At 39.5% G+C, this 20,848-nt stretch overlaps 1 protein-coding gene across 1 annotated transcript; it reads right to left on the minus strand.

The window, feature by feature from the left end:
* Nucleotides 1-15,991: 15,991 nt before the first annotated feature.
* LRRC30 (leucine rich repeat containing 30) lies at nucleotides 15,992-19,426 on the minus strand. The gene has a single exon (XM_069853093.1). It carries the CDS (start codon nucleotides 19,215-19,217, stop codon nucleotides 18,321-18,323), a length of 897 nt encoding a protein of 298 aa, XP_069709194.1. The 5' UTR covers nucleotides 19,218-19,426; the 3' UTR covers nucleotides 15,992-18,320.
* Between the last annotated feature and the right edge of the window lie 1,422 nt (nucleotides 19,427-20,848).

Genomic DNA, 20,848 nt, shown 5'->3' on the forward strand with positions numbered 1-20,848 from the left:
ATTATAGCCTGAATCCACTTTATCTACTAGACAGCATATTTACTTACGTAGCAAAATGAACAGAGAAATATTTTTTCTGTTACCAGACACTTGATCTACTAACACCCTATGATTTAAATAATAATTTCAGGTTTGTGATGACAAATATATGCTTGTTCTGACTACACAAATAATGTTCTGTAAAGTTATTTGCCCCTTTGCAATGGATTTCTGCAACATTAACAAATGTTTTGCATTTTTGTTAGAAATACAGAATTATTTATGGATTACAAAAACTCAGAATCCATACTGAGAAGAATGAATTTACCTGCAGTGGGAGTTTTTTCCAAAAGATGATCCAGGATGGTTGCTTAAGAGTTGGGAGTGAAATCCATGCAGCCTTAAATTTGCATTTTCATGAAAGTGTGTCATTACTTCCAGACTTCTATCGAATCTACTTATGTTCTTCAGAACATGATGTACCACATCTTTTCCTTTGCAGAGGTGAAGCCCTGAGACTATCAAATGAGACAGAATGTGAGTTAAGATAAGCAAGGATATATTTTTAAAACCTGCATCACCAATGGGCTCCAAGCTCTAGCTTGTCCCGGTTACTCTGACAGCTTCAATCAACCTGGAAGTTCATTATTTCTTTTCAATTTATAAAAGCTGCATTCACATTATAAAGCAGAAGATAATCCTTGTTGGTTAAGATAAGTCCATAGGCAGCGCTCACTGTAGTTCTAATTCTAATTAGAATCTGCATGTTCATTATGGAAAAATGTAAGTTGTATGATTTAATCTTTCATATTGCTACCACTGACCATATTATTTCTGTATTATAAGTTTGGCTTTCACATATATAGCAATGTAAAAAGGATTATTAACTTAAATCCTGTGTTATAAACACTGATCCATACAGTGAAGCAATTACATTGCAACAGTTAAATATATAGGGGCATAGAGCTCTTTCCACCTCAGTCTATAGTAATTTAGCCATTAACTTAAATGAAAGCAAGATTAGGTCTGTATTCTAAAAAGAGTTAAAATCCATTTTTATAGCCACAGTTAATGACAATGTCAAAGTAAAAATAATGAGTTGAATCATTCATTGTGTACAACTGCCACTGCTATCTAAAAAAACACACCCAGACCAAAAATCCTTACTGCTAATGGCTTTTATATCATCAGTGAGAACATTTACAATATCTGGAGAAGGTAATAATTGCTTCAGCTTGGATCTAAACCTCAGTTTAGATTTAAGTCCAAATAGTAATTAGCAGGGGCTCACCTTCATCAGATCTCAGAGACAGCAAAACTCTGCAAGCTGCTGAGACTTGTGCATACCAGCTCCCCACGTGCGAGGAGCTTGATATAGTAGATGGGCTCTGAAAGTACTAGTTGTCACTAGCCATAGCCAGAGCTGCCTGTCTACACAACATAGAGTACTCACTAGTTCTCCTTAAAAAGGGATTACATTGCTTACTTTCCATTTGTATACGTAAGGCTGAAATCTCTAACCTTGGAAATTAGAAATCAAAGTTCAATTCCCTCTTCTGCTGTGACCCTGATAAAACAGTGATTGGCTTAGCACATAAACTAGCTTATAAACTAATCTGGAGTAGAAGGTACCTTTCCCCTTGCTGTTGAAGCAATACCATCACACAAAAAGAAATGAGAATGTGGAATGTGAGCACAAAACAACCTACCTGTACATGCAGAAGTATCTATGTGGTCACCTAGAAGTGATGTGAAAAAAACTAAGAGTTTTCTTGCATGTTATCTAACAGCTCTCACAAGTGTGTGAAACACTTGAGATGAAATGGCTTCACCAGCAAGTGCTAAGGCTTTCTAGCTTTGTTTTTCCTTAGCTAAACCTTGCAATAAACTTAAATTGAGCAGGATTCTTTGAGATGAAAAATTAGAGTTTGATTTTCACAGGGTATGACAGAGGTAACGAAGCTGCAGTACGTAGCCCAAGGGGGATTAAAAGAGATTTTCATGCCTTGGGATGGCTAGTGAGGGAACCTGGGGCCCAGGTGATCTTTTCTTCCCCCCTTTCAGTTACAGGCAGTGACATTGTAAGGATCAGATGGGTCCAGTCTACTAATACATGGCTTCGTGGCTGCTGTCACTGTAATAGCTTTGGGGTTTTTTGACAATAGGATGGTCTAAATGTCACCAGATTTACAGGTAGCAGATGGGATCCACCTTTCTCAAAGTGGGTGGAGGGTCTTTGGTCAGGAGAGCAGAGCTCATTGACAGGGCTTTAGATTAGATGTGAAGGAGGAGGGATATAACATCAGGCTTGCCTATGACAAACTGCAGAAGGACACACAATGGTTGGAGGGATGGGGTGCTGGTATGGGCCCTCCGCTTGCTGCCCTGGGGCATGCTGGGGTTGCCGTGGCACCGTTGAATTCCTGTGGAGATGGGCTGGGGTCTCCTGAGGTAGTAGGTCCCAGGAAGGAAGCTACTGTACAACACCTTAAGGGAAAAAAAGGGGTGTTCCACTAAGAAGGTGATGTGGGCCAACAGCCCAGATGAAGTGCCTCTATACAAACGCATGAATCTTGGGCAACAAAAAGGAGGAGCTGGAAGCTACCATGCTGCTAGAAAGTTATGATCTGGTGGCCATCACTGAAACTTGGTGGGATGAATGCCATGACTGGAGTGTGGCTATCGATGGCTAAAGGCTGTTCTGAAGGGGAAGGACAGTTTGGAGATGTTACCCTCTCTATCAGGATATGGATAGAGTGTGAAGAGTTATCTTTGAAGAGTAGCCACGAACAGGTTGAAAGGTTTTGGGTCAGAATGAAACACTGAGGCAGCGAAAGGAACTTTGCGTTCAGTATGTAACTACAGGCCACCTGATCAAGGAGAGCTCACTGATGAAGCCTACTTCCTCCAGCTGCAGGAGGCTTCACACTCACAAGCTCTTACCATATTGGGGGACTTCGACCACACTGACATATGCTGGAATAGTAGTCTGGCAAGCTTTAGACAATCCAGGAGACTCCTAGAGTGCATAGAAGATGATTTCTTAACCCAGGTAACAGACAACCCTATCTGAGGGGATACAGTACTGGACCTGATGGTGACCAATGCAAGTGAGCTCATTAGTGATGTCAAGATCGGAGGCAGCCTGGGCTGCAGTGATCATGCACTGGTGGAGTTCAAGGTCCCGAGGGATACAGGAGAGGCAAGGAGTATAGGCAGGACCCTAAATTTCAGGAAAGTAGTCTTCCAGCTCTTCAAGGAGTTAGTCAATAGGACCCCCTGGGATATGGTCCTCAGGGACAAGGGAGTGGAACAGAGGTGGCAAATATTTAAGGATGCTTTCCATAAAGCACGAGAGTGCTCAGTCCCCAGATGTAGGAAATCAGGCAGGGAAGAGACCAGTGTGTATGAGTCAAGACCTGCTGGTCAAACTGAAGACCAAGAGGGAACAGCACAGGCAGTTTGAGCAGGGGCAGGGAACCTGGGAAGAACAAAGGGACGCTGCCCGGTTGTGGAGGGATGAGGTCAGGAAGGCCATGGTGCAGCCGGAGCTGAACTTGGGAAAGGAAGCAAAGACTAACAGGAAGGGCTTCCACAGGTATGTATGTCAATCAGAAAAGGAAGGTTAAAGAAAGCGTACTCCCACTGATAGATGAAAATGGTGACCTCGTATCAACAGACTGTCTTTCAAACCAAACATTAGCAAGAGGTTTTTTAATGCTTGTAAATTTCTTTTTTTATTCCTTTCTTATGGACACTACTGAAAAAATGAGTAGGTGATGGTCTATTCAAAGCATATCTTATCAGGTCTAATAGGCTATATAAAGAAATCAAATAGCCTTCTTCTTCAAAAACACATAGCACATTGATAAGAAATTATTACTTTATTGATAGACCTGACTTTCTATTATCTAGGAGAAAAAAAAATTGTTCTTGAAGCTAATCAACACCCAAATATTCCAAAATGTTACAGAAAACTAATGTCAGTCAGCTATCTAAAGCATCCCTCAATCAATTGATATAGTAGAAACAATATCATTGTCATAAAATATTGTCAAAGAATACGTCTCTCAGCTTGAAAAAAACATGCCTGTTATTTTATAACTGTCCATCATTTGTCTTAGGCTCTTTTAATCCCACAAATGGAGACCATTTTCTTATGATAAAGTTCTAGACAATTGACATTATCTCTAATTATTTTTTAACATTTTCATTACAGAATTTGTTCAAGTAAGAAGTTATTGTTTAATTTCCATGATGGATGAGCTCATTTCATGAGTATTAGATTAGTAGAGAGTATACAATTTGTATTAACATGCATATGTCATTAAAGAATACATTGTTTTCCAGCTGTCTTCAAACAAAAGCCAGCCAATTAGATACAAATTTTCTTTCACAGTATCTACTCATGTGAATAGTTCCAGTTAATATTCATGTGAGTAAGGATTACATAATACAATCTCTTGCATCTATTTTGCTATGTTTTGCCTGATTTTTCTCTTATGTTCACTTCCTGAGAAAACACACGCACAATTTTTTCTTGAGATTTCTTCTATAGTAAGATTAATTTTGGTGCTAAATGCAACCAGAAGCAAATCAAAAAAGCAACACTTCTTGCCTAAGGAGAATGAGCATTTATGTGCTGTAAGGAACAAAGCTGTACTCCTAGGAAACATGAGTGGGGCACCTGAAGATGGGTCTTTCACTCTCTAAATCCCTTCATGTCATTTAATTCCTGTAACAAACAAAAGGCCTGAACATTTACAGGGTGACAAAAGGACAGCACAGACTTTTAGGATTTCACTTCAAATTAGTAATTCCTATACTTTTCATTGTCCTAGCAGCCAGGAAGCCCCTGCACCCAGAGTCTAGATGTTCCTGCTCTGGCCAGACCATTGCTCCTCTCTGCCTCCCCAAGGATTTATAATTTTTGCCTTAAGGCTCATTTAGATTTACAGTTCTGGAAGACATGTGGGCTTCAGATGGACACAAATATCTCTCTATCTCAAATTGCTGGGGCTCAAACATGCCTCAAATTCAAAGCTACAAGGCAAAAGTGATGAGGAAAGTAGTACTTTCCTGGTGCCCTCAGATCTAGACTGAGATAAGATGAATTTTACTGCATCACTCTGCAAGAAACTCAGGGCACAAAGGGGCTCTGCAAAAATATGATGGGCAGCAAAGTTTATCTCAAAATGGCAGCAGTACACTGTTACGGTTTTCCTGAACAACAGAAGATGGAGACAACTCCTAACTTCCACAGCATAGGTATAGCTTTAGTTATCAAAACAGGATTTAGCACCTAATTTCAAAACTATGACTGTGAGCTAGGCACTTAACAGTCACTTAATCCTGGTGGCTCCTTTTTGACCCAAAATGCTGGGAAGCTGGTGTCCAAAGAAAAGCAATGCCTCAACCACTGAAGGGAACCCTAATTTTCAGGATCTCAAGTCAAGCTTGCTTTGACATTGTACCTTCCATGAAAGTCACTTTTCTTTCTCTACTATTCCACCACTTCCACAGGAAGAGGTAAAAATAGATATGAGTAATCTCACCGTAGGGGGAAGGTTTCCTGCTTCTTGGACAAATGTGAAGTACATGCCAGTACCCACACCTCACGTTCTCCCCGTGTTCCACAGTAAAATGTGCCATGGGTTTATTACTAACTGTTCTAGGCATCTCTTGTTCCACTTGTGGAAGACTCACCTTCCTGATCTGAAACACCAAACTCTTTTTTTGGAAGAGATGGTGTGAAATAGTGCTGAATGGTGGGATTTGATTACCACACAGGTGGCCGTACACCCCAGGGTTACACACCTCGGCAACAAGCATTTGCTTTTGAACAGGGCAGAGTCCTGTATGGGTGAATATTTGTAAGGATAGACATAAAGCTGTTGCAATTTCTCAGTTATGTTTTTTAATGACTGTATCTCCAATAAGTTTCCAGTTGCTTTGATAATGGCTGATTTTAGTGGCAGGTTTCAGCAGCTTTCAGGATAGGACTGCATTAAAAAGTCAGCTAATGCATATGGAGCTAGTGGTAAATAATCGAGTATCTCTCTAATTAAAACACATCTAGGAAAGTCTAAAGTAATTTAATGTCTAAATGACTGATGATAAAGGGATAAGGGAAACTCAGAAATATTAACCTTTTAAAAAATTGTTTGGCATAAGAATTATAAAATGAATGGAGATAAGCATCGAGGCAACCAGCATGAAAAACCAAATGAAAAAAAAATCATTGAGACAAAGTTATGGAAAGAGATAAAAGCCCGTGTTCACTGCAAGTGAAAAGACATGGCAGAAACGTGCTCAGCTTCCCCAACATGCTATTAACATCTGAGAAAAACACTACTGAAATGTTACAAACTAATTAACTTGGGCATACAAGGGAACCAATGGGAATAAATTATTATGCAAATGCAAGGTTTTTGCTACATAAAGCAACTGCCAGGAGTCGTGTGGTGGTAAGCAAGGACTGGGGTGGATGCAAGGCTACCCAGGAGGCAATGCTTGCACCGAGGGACCCCGGTGCTGCAGCATCGCAGTCAGGCGCAGATGGACCTGATCACGGAAAATGGGGTAAAATCCAGCGGAAGGAGGGAGGGTAAGAAGGAAAAATGTACCTGGGACCTCCTACAAGGGAAAAGGAGACTGATGTAGGGCTCCTAAAGCAACAGTGCCATCTGCCGCATACTCCCCTACGGAAGCAAGCTGACTTCAGCAATCTCTTGCTCTGCTGCAGTGACAGCAGCAAATCTGAGATCCCCCATGTAGCACTCAGCTGAGGAGAGCAGGATCAAAACCAGCCTTTCCTCTGGCCCAGTCTTTGTACTCAAATGTGCATACAGGCCTCCTAAAAAAATAATTTCTGGAGTGGCTTTATTAAAGATGTTTCCTGTTTAAAAAAAAGGGAAGGTCCTTCCTCTTGGTATAGCAGGATCCTGTGCTCAGATACACTGTGAAGGATCAGTTCACTGTAAGGCAGTCCATCAGCAAGACATACTCAGTGAATATGTAAGGAACTAAAGGGCTGCTGTCCTATATCTTTTCTATGCTGTATTTCTATCACTTTGTAAAAGAGCTTTCTGCTACTTGTGCAAATATCATGTCAGTTTTGATACATATTTTCATACACAGTCCTTTTTCCTGTGTTCACTATATCTCTGAATGCCTTTATATGTTACATTATCTGAAGCAATTATAACAGAAAACTCTAATCAATATTATGAGTTTTTATAATGCTTTTCATCAGTAGCTCTCAAAACACATTTCTAAAGACTGAACCTGGCAGAACTCATAAAATAAAGGTGTAGTCAAGGTGTAGTCTGTAATCCACATATACATGTTTATGTGTCTAATATTTTTAGTCCTTAATAGAACATTCTTTTTTTTTTTAACTCCATGTCCAGGGCAGGGTCAAAATGGAATTTTGATAAGATGATTCCCTGTCCTATAACCTCCACCTGGATGCTCAACTTACTACTTAAGGACATTTTGCAGGATGGATAGTCAAACACCATTAGCCCAGGCAGTATTATATTTAGTAGGTCCCATTAAAAAAAAAAATTCAGTGTACTAGGACATCCCTTTTTGTATGTAAAAGGCTATTTTTGACACACTCAAGTGTCTACTCATTTTCCTCATTAGACCATTGCTCAGGCACCTATTCTTTTTGTACATGTGCCACAGAATCCCTGCGATTTTTCTGCTGTGGGTGTTGAACTTTATGTTAATTTGCAGACTTGCAAGCTGTCCTCTACATCCTCTGCTACTGTTCCTAGCCTCATTGACGACACGTGGAGACAAGGCTTTTGGAACTAGACAGTATGGGATTCTGGGGCAACAGATGCTCTGCGGTAACTCAGAGATGCCTCTTATTGCAGACCTGATCTTCGCAATCAAGGATCTAAATTTGAATTTCAGAAAGGGATAAAACTTTTGATGAAGTGTTTGCTACAAAGAGAGATGAATTCCAAGAACAAAAATCAGCTCTTGCATGGGTTCAAAAATGAATTCCAGTCTCTACTGGTAATGAATGAACGCACACTCCATCACTGAAGTACCTGCATCACTGCCTTAGCACACATAGGCGGCATCAAGGGTGCATTTCTTGTGACTTTCATTCTGTCACTATTGGCTTCTTGGAACTTTATATGATTACTTTAGATTGGAATAGCTATAAGATCTGGAGGCTTCACATTAATTATTAACCTCAGTATCTGACTCCTATATTTTAAGATCTACAGCTCTGAAAGAGGACACACTGCTGGCAGTAGCTACCTTGGGAGGGTTGATATTTATTATAAATCAAACTAATCTATACTGTCTCCTGCTCAGGAAATTGAATTCTGGGAGTTTGTGAGAGTCAGTTCAGGGTTGACTGAGACTCCTAATTCACATAGATGTGGGATATTTGCATTGAGATAAGAAAAATCTGTTTACTTGATTCTAGTTACAAATCAAATTTAGTGATTATGGAATTCAATCTACTATATTTAAGTTAGTTAGTGAGACTTTCAAAAACGGAGAGTAGAGTCTTTGTTCTTTAAAAAGAGATGCAACAAGATTATCTGTTAAAAGTAAGAGATACTCATTTTTTGCATATTTAGCCAACAGATACTTCTCATCCAGGAGTGATAACAAGTTCCCATTATTTGGTTGTGGGCCTCTGCTGGCTGAGGTCCCATAGTAGCAATTTTTGTGAGACTTCTTTGTACTCATGAGCTTAATAAAAAACAAGACTCAGCTCTGTATTTTCATCCACAAAGCAAATGGACTAAACTCATTGAAGTCATAGGGTTAAATTTAGCTCAATGTGTCTTTGTTAAAATATTTATAATTCAAATGGTGACTATTCACAAAAGAAGTAACAAAGATACATTTATTTCTTTGCCACCTCAACTGAGCAGCCTGAAAGTATCTCCAGAAAGAAATATATTATATGTCATCTTGTGAATCTGAACAAAACCCATTCTACTATCATACAAACTCTTGGCCGCTCATTTCCAAGGAGGTGTTGGGCATCTTTGCATCATGCCTATTAGCTGCAGTTAAGAACATTATTGAAAGCTCATAGGTGCAAGTCATTCCAGCTAGTGCAATAAAAACTACATAAACAAAGTGATAGACCTCCCTTCTGAAATCAGAAGATTTGGCATTTGCTCTGCCTTGCATGGGCTGAGGGAAAGTAGCTGAACTTCACTGAGGCCTCTGCTAGAAGCAGCAGCCTGGGAACAGCCTCAGGGAAGTGAGGAATCGCTGTAACCCCTGCCAGTGATGGCCATGCCCTGTCTCAGGCGCCTTTGTCACAGCAAATGCCTACAGGGATCCAGTTTGCCTAGAAACAACTTCCTGCTGCCAGCAGACCCCTACTTGGGACAGACGCATCTGACACTGATGTTAAAACAAATTAAATCTTTCAAAGCAACTGGATCTAGTGCCAGAGGCATGTGCTGTGTTGGAAATAAACAGTGGAGGAGGTCAGATAAGTGTTGAGGGGATGAATTAAGCTGTTAGCAATATCTCCATGCTCTGTCTAAACCTGTTCAAGTGCTGCTCCAGCTGCTCCAGCTGCTGATGTGTTTTGTCAGCAATGAGTTAAATTCCTGGCACAGACAAAGCTGAGGAGGTGAACATTTCTTGATTTCCAGCTTTGCACACACCTTTGACCAGCATCTCTAAGCATGACAGCCTGAGAGCATATTAATGAGCAGCTACTTCCCAACAGGAACTGTTATATCAGCATTTCTTCTCCCTGTGTTGTTTCTGGTCGCTATCCTGAGCAGTGACACAGAGGTGCATGACCAGCTCAAAGACGATTGCAGTGGCTTTGGTATCTAAAACAGTCAGGAGCATTTAGAATACAGAAGCATGTATCCTAACCTTGGAATGACAGCTATCTTTCATCTGGAGATGGGGTTATGAATATAGCAGTTACTTTTATACCATCAAATAGAAATGATAACATAATGGACTGGCAATTCTACTGTTATTCTGCAGCTACAAAAAGCACATAAACTGAAAGGCTGGGAAAATTATTCTTTTGCAGTTAGCCTTAATTCTTCTGCAGATACAGAAGCACAATGGGAAGCCAGAAATGGACCTCTACAGTGCCCTATTTAACCTATGGGAATCTTCCACTAGAAAAAGGGGTGGGCACACTGTGTCAGAAATTGCATACAGTGCTAATGATATATTAGACAGGAGATAATAAGACTTTCAGGGATTCCTAAATGTATTACTTGTTAATTTAGGAGGTACCCTGGGTGCAACTTATGAGGTGATACTAATTTAGAAAGTATCGTGAGTAACTCTGCTTGCTGGAGGGCTGAAATGTAAATCCCATTGTTCAACAGGGAAAAGGAAAATACTCCTTCCATTAAGTCTGTGATCTGTCCTTCACTTGCCATAGGGAATAGCATAATTTAGAAAGCTGCCTTCTAGGATGTTGAACAATCATACCTCATCAGTGAGATCTCTAGATTAAAAATGTGAACATTTTTACATTACTAGAGGGATTATTATATCTTGCTTAATATTTCATATATTTGACATCAAACTACCAAGTAACAAGTATAATGTATTAAAATACCCTTCTAGTCATATTATTTTCCTGCTTTTATGTAATAAGACTTTAACTGCATTTGTTCAGTGACACTGTGCAGTGGTTTGATTTATGTTTTGTAGCGTCTGGCTGAGAAGGGACTTTAAAACTGATTGTCATAGTCAGTTTGGATCTGTATCTGTGTTTCTAATGATCCTGAAGCAGGTTGTCCCGAGAGGCAGAAGAGTTTTTTCTATCATTCCCTTAAATGGAAGACTGATGCAGCACCATCTTCCATGGAACTGGCTGCACCCTCAGGCACCCAGCAGTTAGCAACACTGTTTTCAGCCCTGACTGATTTTTCTAGCATAACGCCCCATGTACACCAGGTCCAGACCTCTTCACTTCTGCATGCCCAGTTCCCACTGTACGCAATCAGAGGTGAGACTTGTAGGAGCAGTTCCCTTGGTCCTGCTTTGCTGGGGTGAGTACTCCATGCAAGTAGAGCTGAGTTCCCTCTCTGCCCCCCCAAAAATTGCCTGACAGTGATGATAAGGCAGTGCTGAGCTTCACACCACACATGAACATTAGCTAGGTGAATTCAAGTAGAGCAAGCAAATTTGTGCTTCTTCACTGGATTCTGCTGCCTTCTTTTTCTTTATCCTACCATTTTTCCTTCTGTCCTTAAGTTAAAGTGAGTACCTTTGTGTAAACAGTGTAATTGTTATTATTCTCTCTGTAATAGTTATTGCTCCAGCCTCAGAAATGCAGCTCCTCTTTTAAAGAACTGGCACCAAAGTTTGGAAATGTATTACACACAACTGAAAGTGAGTGAGGCAAGCATACTTTACAGCAGAAACGGAAGCCTAGGCACAAATTTCTCTGTCTACAGCACATGGCAAAATCTGGGGCTAGACAAGAGAATCTGTTCCTGCTTCTTTATGTTTCTAAATCATTCTGTAGCAATATGACAGCCAGGGGGACCAAAATATCTCACTTCCCAAATCCAAGAATCAGAGGCAGTGAATTTATGAAGAGCATTGCTGGCATTGCTGGAACAGGAAGGGAGCTCTGGAGAGTAAGTCAGGTGAGCAGAGGACTTCTTGTTTGTTCACAGTTGTGCATAGACTCTTTCCTATATTTTTTGCTTTTGCAATAGCCTTTCTGTTACATAAATGTCTATCTAAATTCATATTGGAGACCAAAAATTTATGAGCTACAGGGGCACAGAAAAATGTCCCTAAGTGCAAAATATATGCTGCTTTTCAGACTAAATGCTTCCTGAAGTTTGCTCATTGTTTTTCACTTAGCCTATTTCTTATTTTTATTATTTTCTTCCCCCCCTTTTTTTTTCTTTTCTGTTGTTATCCTCCTGTATATCTGATGAATGCAGGACTCCCCTAATGATTAACTTGTTTTCGAGGGCAAGTTCGGAAAAGGCAGGCTGAGCTGCCATCAGTTAAGCAGTCAACTTTAATTAAAAATGTTGAAATTCGTTAATAAAAAACAAAGAGGCAAAACAAAAAAAAAAGGAAGGAGAGTGGGTAGCAATAGAAAAAAGAGAACATAATAAAACATGGAGGAAGGGCAAATGAAAAAAAAAGGCAACAGCATTAATGGGAAAATACAGATAGCTAGTATGGAGGAAACCATACACCACTTGTTCTGGTTTCTTACTAAAGTGACTAGACATCTAGCAGTTGTCTAAAGTGGCAATTCTTTTTCCTTTGACCCCCTTATTTATCTGATATTTTAAGACATACTGTTACTAGTCTGGACTGCTGCAAGGTGGGTGTGGTGTATTCTGCTATGTATTTGTTAAATATGCACACATGCCTAGGTCCTACTCAGAACAGGCAGCTGCTGGTTTGGGGAGTACAAGAAAGAGGAGGGACTGTTGCAGAAATCCCAATTTGGTGGCTCATCACCCAGGCAACATTGGCAAGAGAAAAGGGATGCTTATCCAAATCTAGGCTACGCTAAATTGATGTAAATGTGAAAATGGCTTACTGAGAAGAGCTATTAGCTTCATGGATAAGTCTTAAAATGTCACTGTTTTGCAGCTTATTAGCCTAGCTGAAGAACATGGAATAGGCTCTCTAATGGACACCCAATACACAAGAGAGAATTCTGAGCTACTGGTGAATTTCTACATCCTCCCCTAAAGTTAGTCCTTTGGACATGCAGGATAAGTTTTCTCACCCATCCACTCTAATATCTTCATGCCAGTCCAACAAAGATGAAACATCTTAACTGCTGTAAATTTATAACTTAAAGCCAAATGAGAAATCACATCTTTCTTTGATATGAGCTTTATGAAGCTGAAAATTTACCAGTTCTAAGAACACTCATTTGCTTTCTGTTCACCAAGCCCTGGGGAATTATTTCGACCAGAGAAACCTCTAGTCCTCCAAGCAGGACTAAAAATGCTGAAGTCTGCAAGACACTGGCTTTATGTTTTCACACAGTGTAAAAGGAGGCTATTAAGATTCACAATAAAGACTGTTACATATACTTATCCAAATATAATGCGGAGGTTGAAGGGGAGGGTTAAAATTTACACGTCAGCTGATGATAAAGAACCAACTACCAAAGTTCTTCTGAAGTTAAACTAAATTTTGAATGAGCTGTGTTTCAACCCTTGTCTCTATGGAGTAACCCAGACAATTGGGTGTAAAAATTCTCCAAAGTTCTCCATTTGAGACTTCTACAAACATCTGAGCCAAACTGAACTCCAAAAGTATTCAGTTTGCTGTCAGATCTATACATCTTGGACAGATCAGGCTGTGTAGAATTTATCTTCTTATCTTTTTTGGTCAGCTAAAAACTGGATCTAAAATAATTCACTGAAAGAGCTACTAAGCTTTTAGTGATGAACAGAAAATGAATAGATCTGCTTGCATGATCACGGATCAATAGAAAAGGACCAAATTTGAACTCTTCCTTATTTTAACACCCACATTGCTCAATGAAAATCCCAATGAACTTTGTGATATCTAACACTACAAAACACTCAGAAAAACTAATCTACAAGGAATTCAAAAGCACCATCCATTGAGGTTTTTAGATTTCTTTCAAGTATATGAAATCATAAATTTGTATATTCTCTTATAAATGCAGGCCTTTTTACAGTCTGCAGAAGTTTTTCTCTGGCTGTAACTTTTTCAGGATTTCAACTCCTGCATGTGTGGACTGCAGAAGCACATGTGACATAACAATGTGTATGTTTTCTTAATAATTTAGAAACCATTATATATTATTTTTATATCATTATTTTCATACATATAAATTATATTTACTGTGTGCAAGCCAGTCTGAAACACTTTGAATCACTCAAGAACTGCTGTATGAAGGTTCTGCAGTAAATTCACCCTTGGAATTTGATGAAACTATACTGACCACATGGTTAGTTCATTTTCTTTGCTTGCTTTCTTTGTCTTTCTTTATTTACCTTTGTTGTTCTCTCATGTGGTGAAGACCTTTGAGGCTTCCTTTTTCCTTTGTTTAAGGAATATGCTGATATACAATGATATTTCTAATTGCTGAAATTATATGCTGTGATTTTTTTTTTCAAGTAATCTGCTGCCCTAGTGAAGAAAGGAATGTATTCAAAACTCTCCAGAACAACATAATGCTTTTCAGATGCATTCTCCTTCACAAGTGATGACCGTAAAGTTCTTAAAAATATTGACTGAAAGATATGGTTTACTGAAGCTACAGTGTAGTAATAGTAAACAAATTCATTTATATCCTAGAAAGTTTAAACTGCAGAATGCATATTCTTATAAAAAAATGCATAGAACCTTTTCTGGAGTTTGGAAAAAAAAAAAGAGGTATTTTGATGAAAACGGGGAAAGTATAGAGAAAATACTGGCAAGTTGAAAAAAAAGTTGACATTTTTCAACAAAAATAATAATCATAAAACCTTTGACGTGAATTTCAAGAGCTTTCAGCTGAAATTCGAAAAAATCTGTTTTGAAATGTCACTCCAGTTCATCTTAGAATTTGGTCTTTCTGCTTTGCACATGTAACAGCCTGGAGTTCCTGGCCAGATTTCACGCCTATCAGTGCCCCAGTGGGGCTGCTGCAATATTGCAATGGATTTTGGGAAGTCACCAGTCACAAGAAACATGAGCAAGTTTGCCCATGTGGCAGGCTTGGCCAGTAGCCCTAGAGTAGTAGGCAGAATACATTTCAGCTTTAAGTTCCCTTTATTCATTACAACAACACTCCAAACAAATGTCTTCCTTTCAGTCAAAGGTTAGTCACTAACTTTGGCTAAGCCAAGAGCCTAAAACCTTCCAGTTTTCATAATTTTTGCTTATTATCTAGACTTCAAACTTTTCACAGAATGCATCTCTCTCTTTGATTTAAAATAAAAACAGATGGAAACTGTTCACTTCACCAAATGTACCACCGATATATTCAGTGATACCTGGGGAGCAAATTGTATAGCCCCTTTATATATTAGGTTTGTCCCAACCATTTGACCCCGACTATGTTCTTTCTACATTGTTCTTGTGATTCGTCCTTTGTTTTCTCCATATCAAGATTTTTTCTAAACTCTTTGAGAGCTTCTCTGACTGATAGCCATAGAAAATCACCCTCACAAGAGAGTATCCTTTTCCATAATTTTTTAATTCCTTTGGAAAACACCACCACCAATAATAACAAAAATGAAAGGTTCATCAAAAGCCATGCTGCTGTAAGGCTCAGGGTGAGAAAACTGAAAACTTCAGTGGATGCTAGGAACAAGTGTAACATTTGGCATCTAGTTCTCTGAAAGTTTATAACTCAAGATGGTATAATGTAATATACACATAGAAGAGGTATTGTTGTCATATATCATCAGATATGACTACAGTCTCTGCAGTGTTCCAGCTTCTTTTTTTCTTTTCCATCATCTGTACAGCTAATATCAGATGATAACACTGAGATCCACCAATTCTTTACTAATGCCCTGCTCAAAACTAGGGCCAGAGTGTGACGTCGTGCTTGCTACCTCCCTCCAGTGCCTCTTGCTTGCTTTGTCTATCTGTCTCCCTGTCAGATGCCATTACATACATCTTCATCTGCCTCTCATGCATATTTCTATAAATTAACTGTGACATACAGTCTTTTCTTTTTACAGGAAGGATTCAGAACACTACCTTTAGTCATGTGAGATCATTTACTGTATCTCTGAGAAAGCTATTTTTAAGGGTCTTGATTTAGGAATGAAAGAAAGGATAAAGCAGTTCAGTAGAAATTATCTTCTTAATGGTAAAATCTGAATTATACATTAAAGTACCACTTATTCAATGAGCTTTATTATTCTGCCTAAAAAGGCAGAGACATTTATGTGTTTTGTATGCTTAGAAAGTTTTATTAGCTTGAGTAAAAGGTTATTATTATTCAATTGAATAACTGAATTTTAAATTATTGGTACTGCACTTCACATTAGAACTGATTTTCCAGATACATTTGATTATGTTAAATTTGCCTTTTAATCCTCTGTCTGGGGACCATTGTCTTGAATTGTGTACTGTTTTTGACCTACTGCAGATGGATCCTAATAGACATACAGAGTCCAGTCTCACATATTCCATGTAAATTACTGTGCATACCTCTTCAAGTCACATCACACTGGAGGCTATCTGGTGTCATATAATCCTGGATACTGATACGTGGAAAATCTTTCCAGGTGATTAATGCGATAGGCATCTAATTTTCCTGCAAAGCACTATTGCAGGGCTGCAGTGTTTACATGAATGCCAGACTCAGGGATATGAAACAGACATTTAGAAAAGTTAATAATCTGTGCCTAATCCCCTTCAAGAATTATCTGTTGGTATTTCTATAAATAATTGCAGCTTTATTTCTTGTCACTAATTGAATCACATATTAATTTGTTAGGCATGGTGTTCATTAAAAAACTTGTATATTTGCTATAAATCCCATCGCATGGGTGAAATAATAATGTGTAAGGCTAGATATAAAATATCTTGCATTTGAAAAACATATTATGCTAAAAAATCACTAAATAACTTTGCTTTGTTTATTTGTTTGCTTGATGCTCAAGAGAAAGTGCCCTTCAAAAAGGTTTCTCATTTGCTAGAAACATAAGATTTGTCCCTGACAGCACAGTCAGAAGCTGTGGTTCCTGAACACTGAAATTCTTTATTAAGATAACAAACATTAAACAAAACCACCCAACATAGTGAAATATCAAGGTAGATAGCCCCAAAGTGGAATACTTTCTGAGCACTGATTCTTCACTGTTACATTCTGTACTGTGCTGACAATGTCGGCATGGCCAAAGGTGCTGCACTTGTTTGCATGTACCTATGAATTACATAATTGTCTGCTGTTATCAGACTGCTGCTACCTCTGCTAAAGCATTTTTCCCTCAACCATGGACTGCCCATTAACTTCACTAGAAGCAGAATCAGTCTTCTACAGCCTTCTATAATTTTGAGCAAATTGTGTTTTAGAAAGTAATCATTGGTTCCTGAGACTTGACATAGGATAGAAAGTACTTTTAAAGTGGCTTTGAATAGTCTTAATTAGCTCAAGAATTACAGGCTCATTCCTCTCTTACACTGCCATTACAAACATTTATATCAAGCGATTTCAACAGAGTTGCTTCTGTTTTACACTGGTGCGAGGAAAAAAAAATGTTGCATAAATTGTTAACAGCTCTTTCATACTGCCTTTTTATTACCAGATAAAACTTTGATGAAGGACATTCACAGAAGATCAATATGAGAAACCACAGAAGACATGACTTTTATGCTACTGCCTGATGCTAAAAACCTAAGAAATAAGTATTTGGTTTTGAAGCTCTTACTTAAGCCGATGATTGGTTTGATGCTGTTTTTCCTGAAAGAAATATATCACCTTTAGGATACATACAGACTCCTGAGTAAAGCTACTCCACAGCTCTGATTGCAGGGATGCAGGAAAGAGAATGGAGTGCAGTTAGTCATCTAGTAATGAGCAACTTCATCTGACAACCTTTGTTTGATGGAATAAGGAGCGACCCTTGTTTCTTTACTTCACTGTACACTGCTCCCAGCTGCTGTGACACACCGCTGCAGGCATCCCAAAAGGCTCTGCAGGAAAGGATGCATATCTCAGGAGGAGGACTAAGAGCTTTGGGGAATTTTGGGTTCTTCTTCCAAAGAACTAGGAAATTGCCTCATTGATGACGATCTTCACCTGTAGTTTATAAAGGTCAGCACACAGCTGTGGGGTAAACAACAAATAGTATTGAACTGGCCAGTAATATACTGTCTGTGGGCTAATATAGCTCAGCATATACTCACTGCTGAAAGTAAATTAAACATTTTCCTTGAGATTCACTTAGATAGCAGTGTTTGTTTATGTAGTGCTTTATCTGCGTATGAAGAAGTGAGCAGGAGTTAAAGTGCAACTGCAATCACATATAGTAAATCCAATCTATATTAATATTCCTCCAGCCTAGTAGCTGGCAAATACAAGTTTCTGTACTTTTAGCAGTCTGCCTTAATTTGTTTCTGTCAAATGAAGAGCAAACATTTTATCACAGGCTTGTTGTTGGTTTTTTACCCTAGAGAAACCCAAACACACCAACACTGAAGGTTACAGAGGTGGATATTTTTAGAAAGTTTACTCTTCACACAGTTAATTAAGACTATCATAATTTACTTGCTTTCCTCCAACTGTTACTAAAGCCATCCACAGACTTTGAAATCCAAGTATTATGAAGTGGAAATGCCTGTGCAGGGAAGTGCTCTGGTATGACTGAGTCTTGTTGACTTGCTTAATCCCAAACTCAGTTGTGCTCCTTTTTCTCTCTGAGGTAGTTGAAGAGGACGTCCAGTCCCCCCTCAATGACCTCCGGCAGGGGCCGGGATAAGGGGTTGTGGGCAATGTGGAGACCTTTGTCCATCGGGTTCCATGCGATGCGTGGCAGTCGGTGCAACAGGTAAAGGTCATCTGGGAGAGTCTGTATGGCATTGTAATCGACGTTTAATAACTCCAGGGTGGTGATGAAGCAGAGAGACCGTGGCAAGGTGCGTATATTATTATTCTCTATTATAAAGATTTGCAGATTGACCAGATACTGGACACTCTCTGCGATGTTTTCAAGCTTATTGGACCCTAGGTGCAAGAAGTCTAAGCTCCTCAGTGCAAAAACACAGAGGGGAATTTGCGCAAAGCGATTGTTACTGAGGTTCAGTTTCCTCAAACTTGTCAAGTCAGTGAAGCTAAAAGGCAGTTGCGAGATGCTGTTGTGAGAGAGGCTCAAAACTTCCAGTTTCCTGCACAAGCTGAGCTCTGCAGGCACTTCTGTCAGGCAATTCATATTGACAAACAAGACTTTCAGGTTCCTCAGCAGCCCAATCTCTTTAGGCAGACACTTGAGGCAGTTGCCACCCAAGTTCAGCACTACCAGCCTGTCCAGTTTCCCCACTGAAGGAGGAATCACCACCAGCTGGTTGCGTGAAAGGTTCAGTTTCTGCACTTCAGGCAGTCCCCACAAGAAGTCAGGCGTGCTGGTCATCCCTTTCATTATGAGGCTCAAACTGACATAACGCAATCCCCGTTTCAGCAGTGACTTGGGCTCTTTTCCTGAGAGAAGGGCATCTTCCCACGCAGGCAACTTTGGACCTTTCCTCAGAAAAACCATGCTGCTTCCCCCCTCGTTCTTTGAGTGCTCTGATCCCATAACAACCCGTATCCCTTCTGAGAGATGAAGTGAGGTTTTCTTCCCTTGTAAGTGCTACGCCAACATGCAAACACGAACAGAGGATGACCGCTTGCAGGAGGCAGGAAAGTCAAAGCAAGGAGATAAGGAGGAGCCTGTGAAGTGCATCTCAGTCCATCGGGGTAGTTTCCATAGTTGCTGAGGGAAAGTTTCACTTTTGGGAGCTTATGTTGGTCTTGGTGCACAGTCTGTAATAAAATACTTGCTCCTGACTTATGAGCAAACCTGTTTAATTCAAACTGAATGCCACGAGGCAGCTGTCACTGTCATTTGGCCTGGGCTTTATTGGACAGATATGTATCTTCACTGCAAAAAGGTCACAAGGATGCTGTATATAACTTCACCATGTCAGCTTTCCTGGCTATCTGGTACATACCATAACAGCAGGACAATTAACAAGAGTGACTTCAAATAACAAACAAGCAAGCTATAGAAGAAAGCAAGCAAACAAATAAGCCATCATTTTGATTCAGATTTAAAGGACATTTTCACAATCAGTTTTATTTTCATGTTCCTGATTTCACTGAAGCAGTTACCAGTCCACAGGAAAACTTTGCACACTGGAAAAATGCTGGTATACTTCTCATGTGAGTCTGTGTTTAATGTTTAGTCAAAAAAAAAAAAGAAAAAGAAAAAAAGAGTAATAATCATCTCATAGAAAGTGCTAGATTTAATATCCCATTTGTAATGAGGATAGGCCTTTTTTTTTTTTTTCTTTCAGAAAGGGTACCACCTTCACTGCAGCAATGACCTTTTCCTGTGGTATCTGGGCCCACTTGGATAATTGCTTGCTACCCACGTTGTCAAGTGTGAGAAGTCATACCACGCAGTTCTGCCCAAATTACTCTGTCCTAAATGTACTGTGCTACTTTCATATCTATCAGACAGATTTTGGGGGTCTGATTCTTTTGTGCTGCAGAAAATGCAGCCACTTAATGTCCCTCTCCCTGTGAATTTTACTGTCTTTCTAGGCTATTTTGGGGTACAGGGGGACTAACAGTCAAATAGCTATAAATGACATTTAACTCCAGGATAGAAGGACTGATAGGAGAGGAAGGAAGCAGTGAGGTATATTAATAATCGACAACAGCTGAAGCTAGCTCTGCTGATGAAAGGAAATTGTATTGCTAAAGGAATACGCAGTGAGTTTAAAATCAAAGGGAATCTAAAAAGAATACACAAAAACTTCAGGCACTGTTTAAACTAGGTGAAAATTGTAGCAAATATTACAAGACTTTCAGGGCTTTTCCTCTCCAGTGGCTCTGTGGTGAATATGCTTTTCTGCTGCCTGAGAGATTTGGTGATGGATGTACTCTCTCTTCATCACTTCATTTCCCAAAACCTCACCTTAAACTTCTGTGTTAGCTCAGATGCTAAAGGACTGTGCACAAAGCTGCAGATGGGAGTAAGGGCATTCCAGCAACCTCTTTGGAGTCAGCCCCCACAGATCCTCCTTACTGCCAAGCACCACTCAGTCTCTTCAGTTTTGGGTCCCTCATGGAACTGCACCTGCTCTTTAGGAGAGGAGAAAGAGGTGTCATCCCTTCAGTCATATCTGGTGATCAGGGTCCTACAACAGGAGAGGAGCGAGC

Source organism: Phaenicophaeus curvirostris, chromosome 3 (assembly GCF_032191515.1).
Source record: "Phaenicophaeus curvirostris isolate KB17595 chromosome 3, BPBGC_Pcur_1.0, whole genome shotgun sequence".
NCBI lineage: Eukaryota > Metazoa > Chordata > Aves > Cuculiformes > Cuculidae > Phaenicophaeus > Phaenicophaeus curvirostris.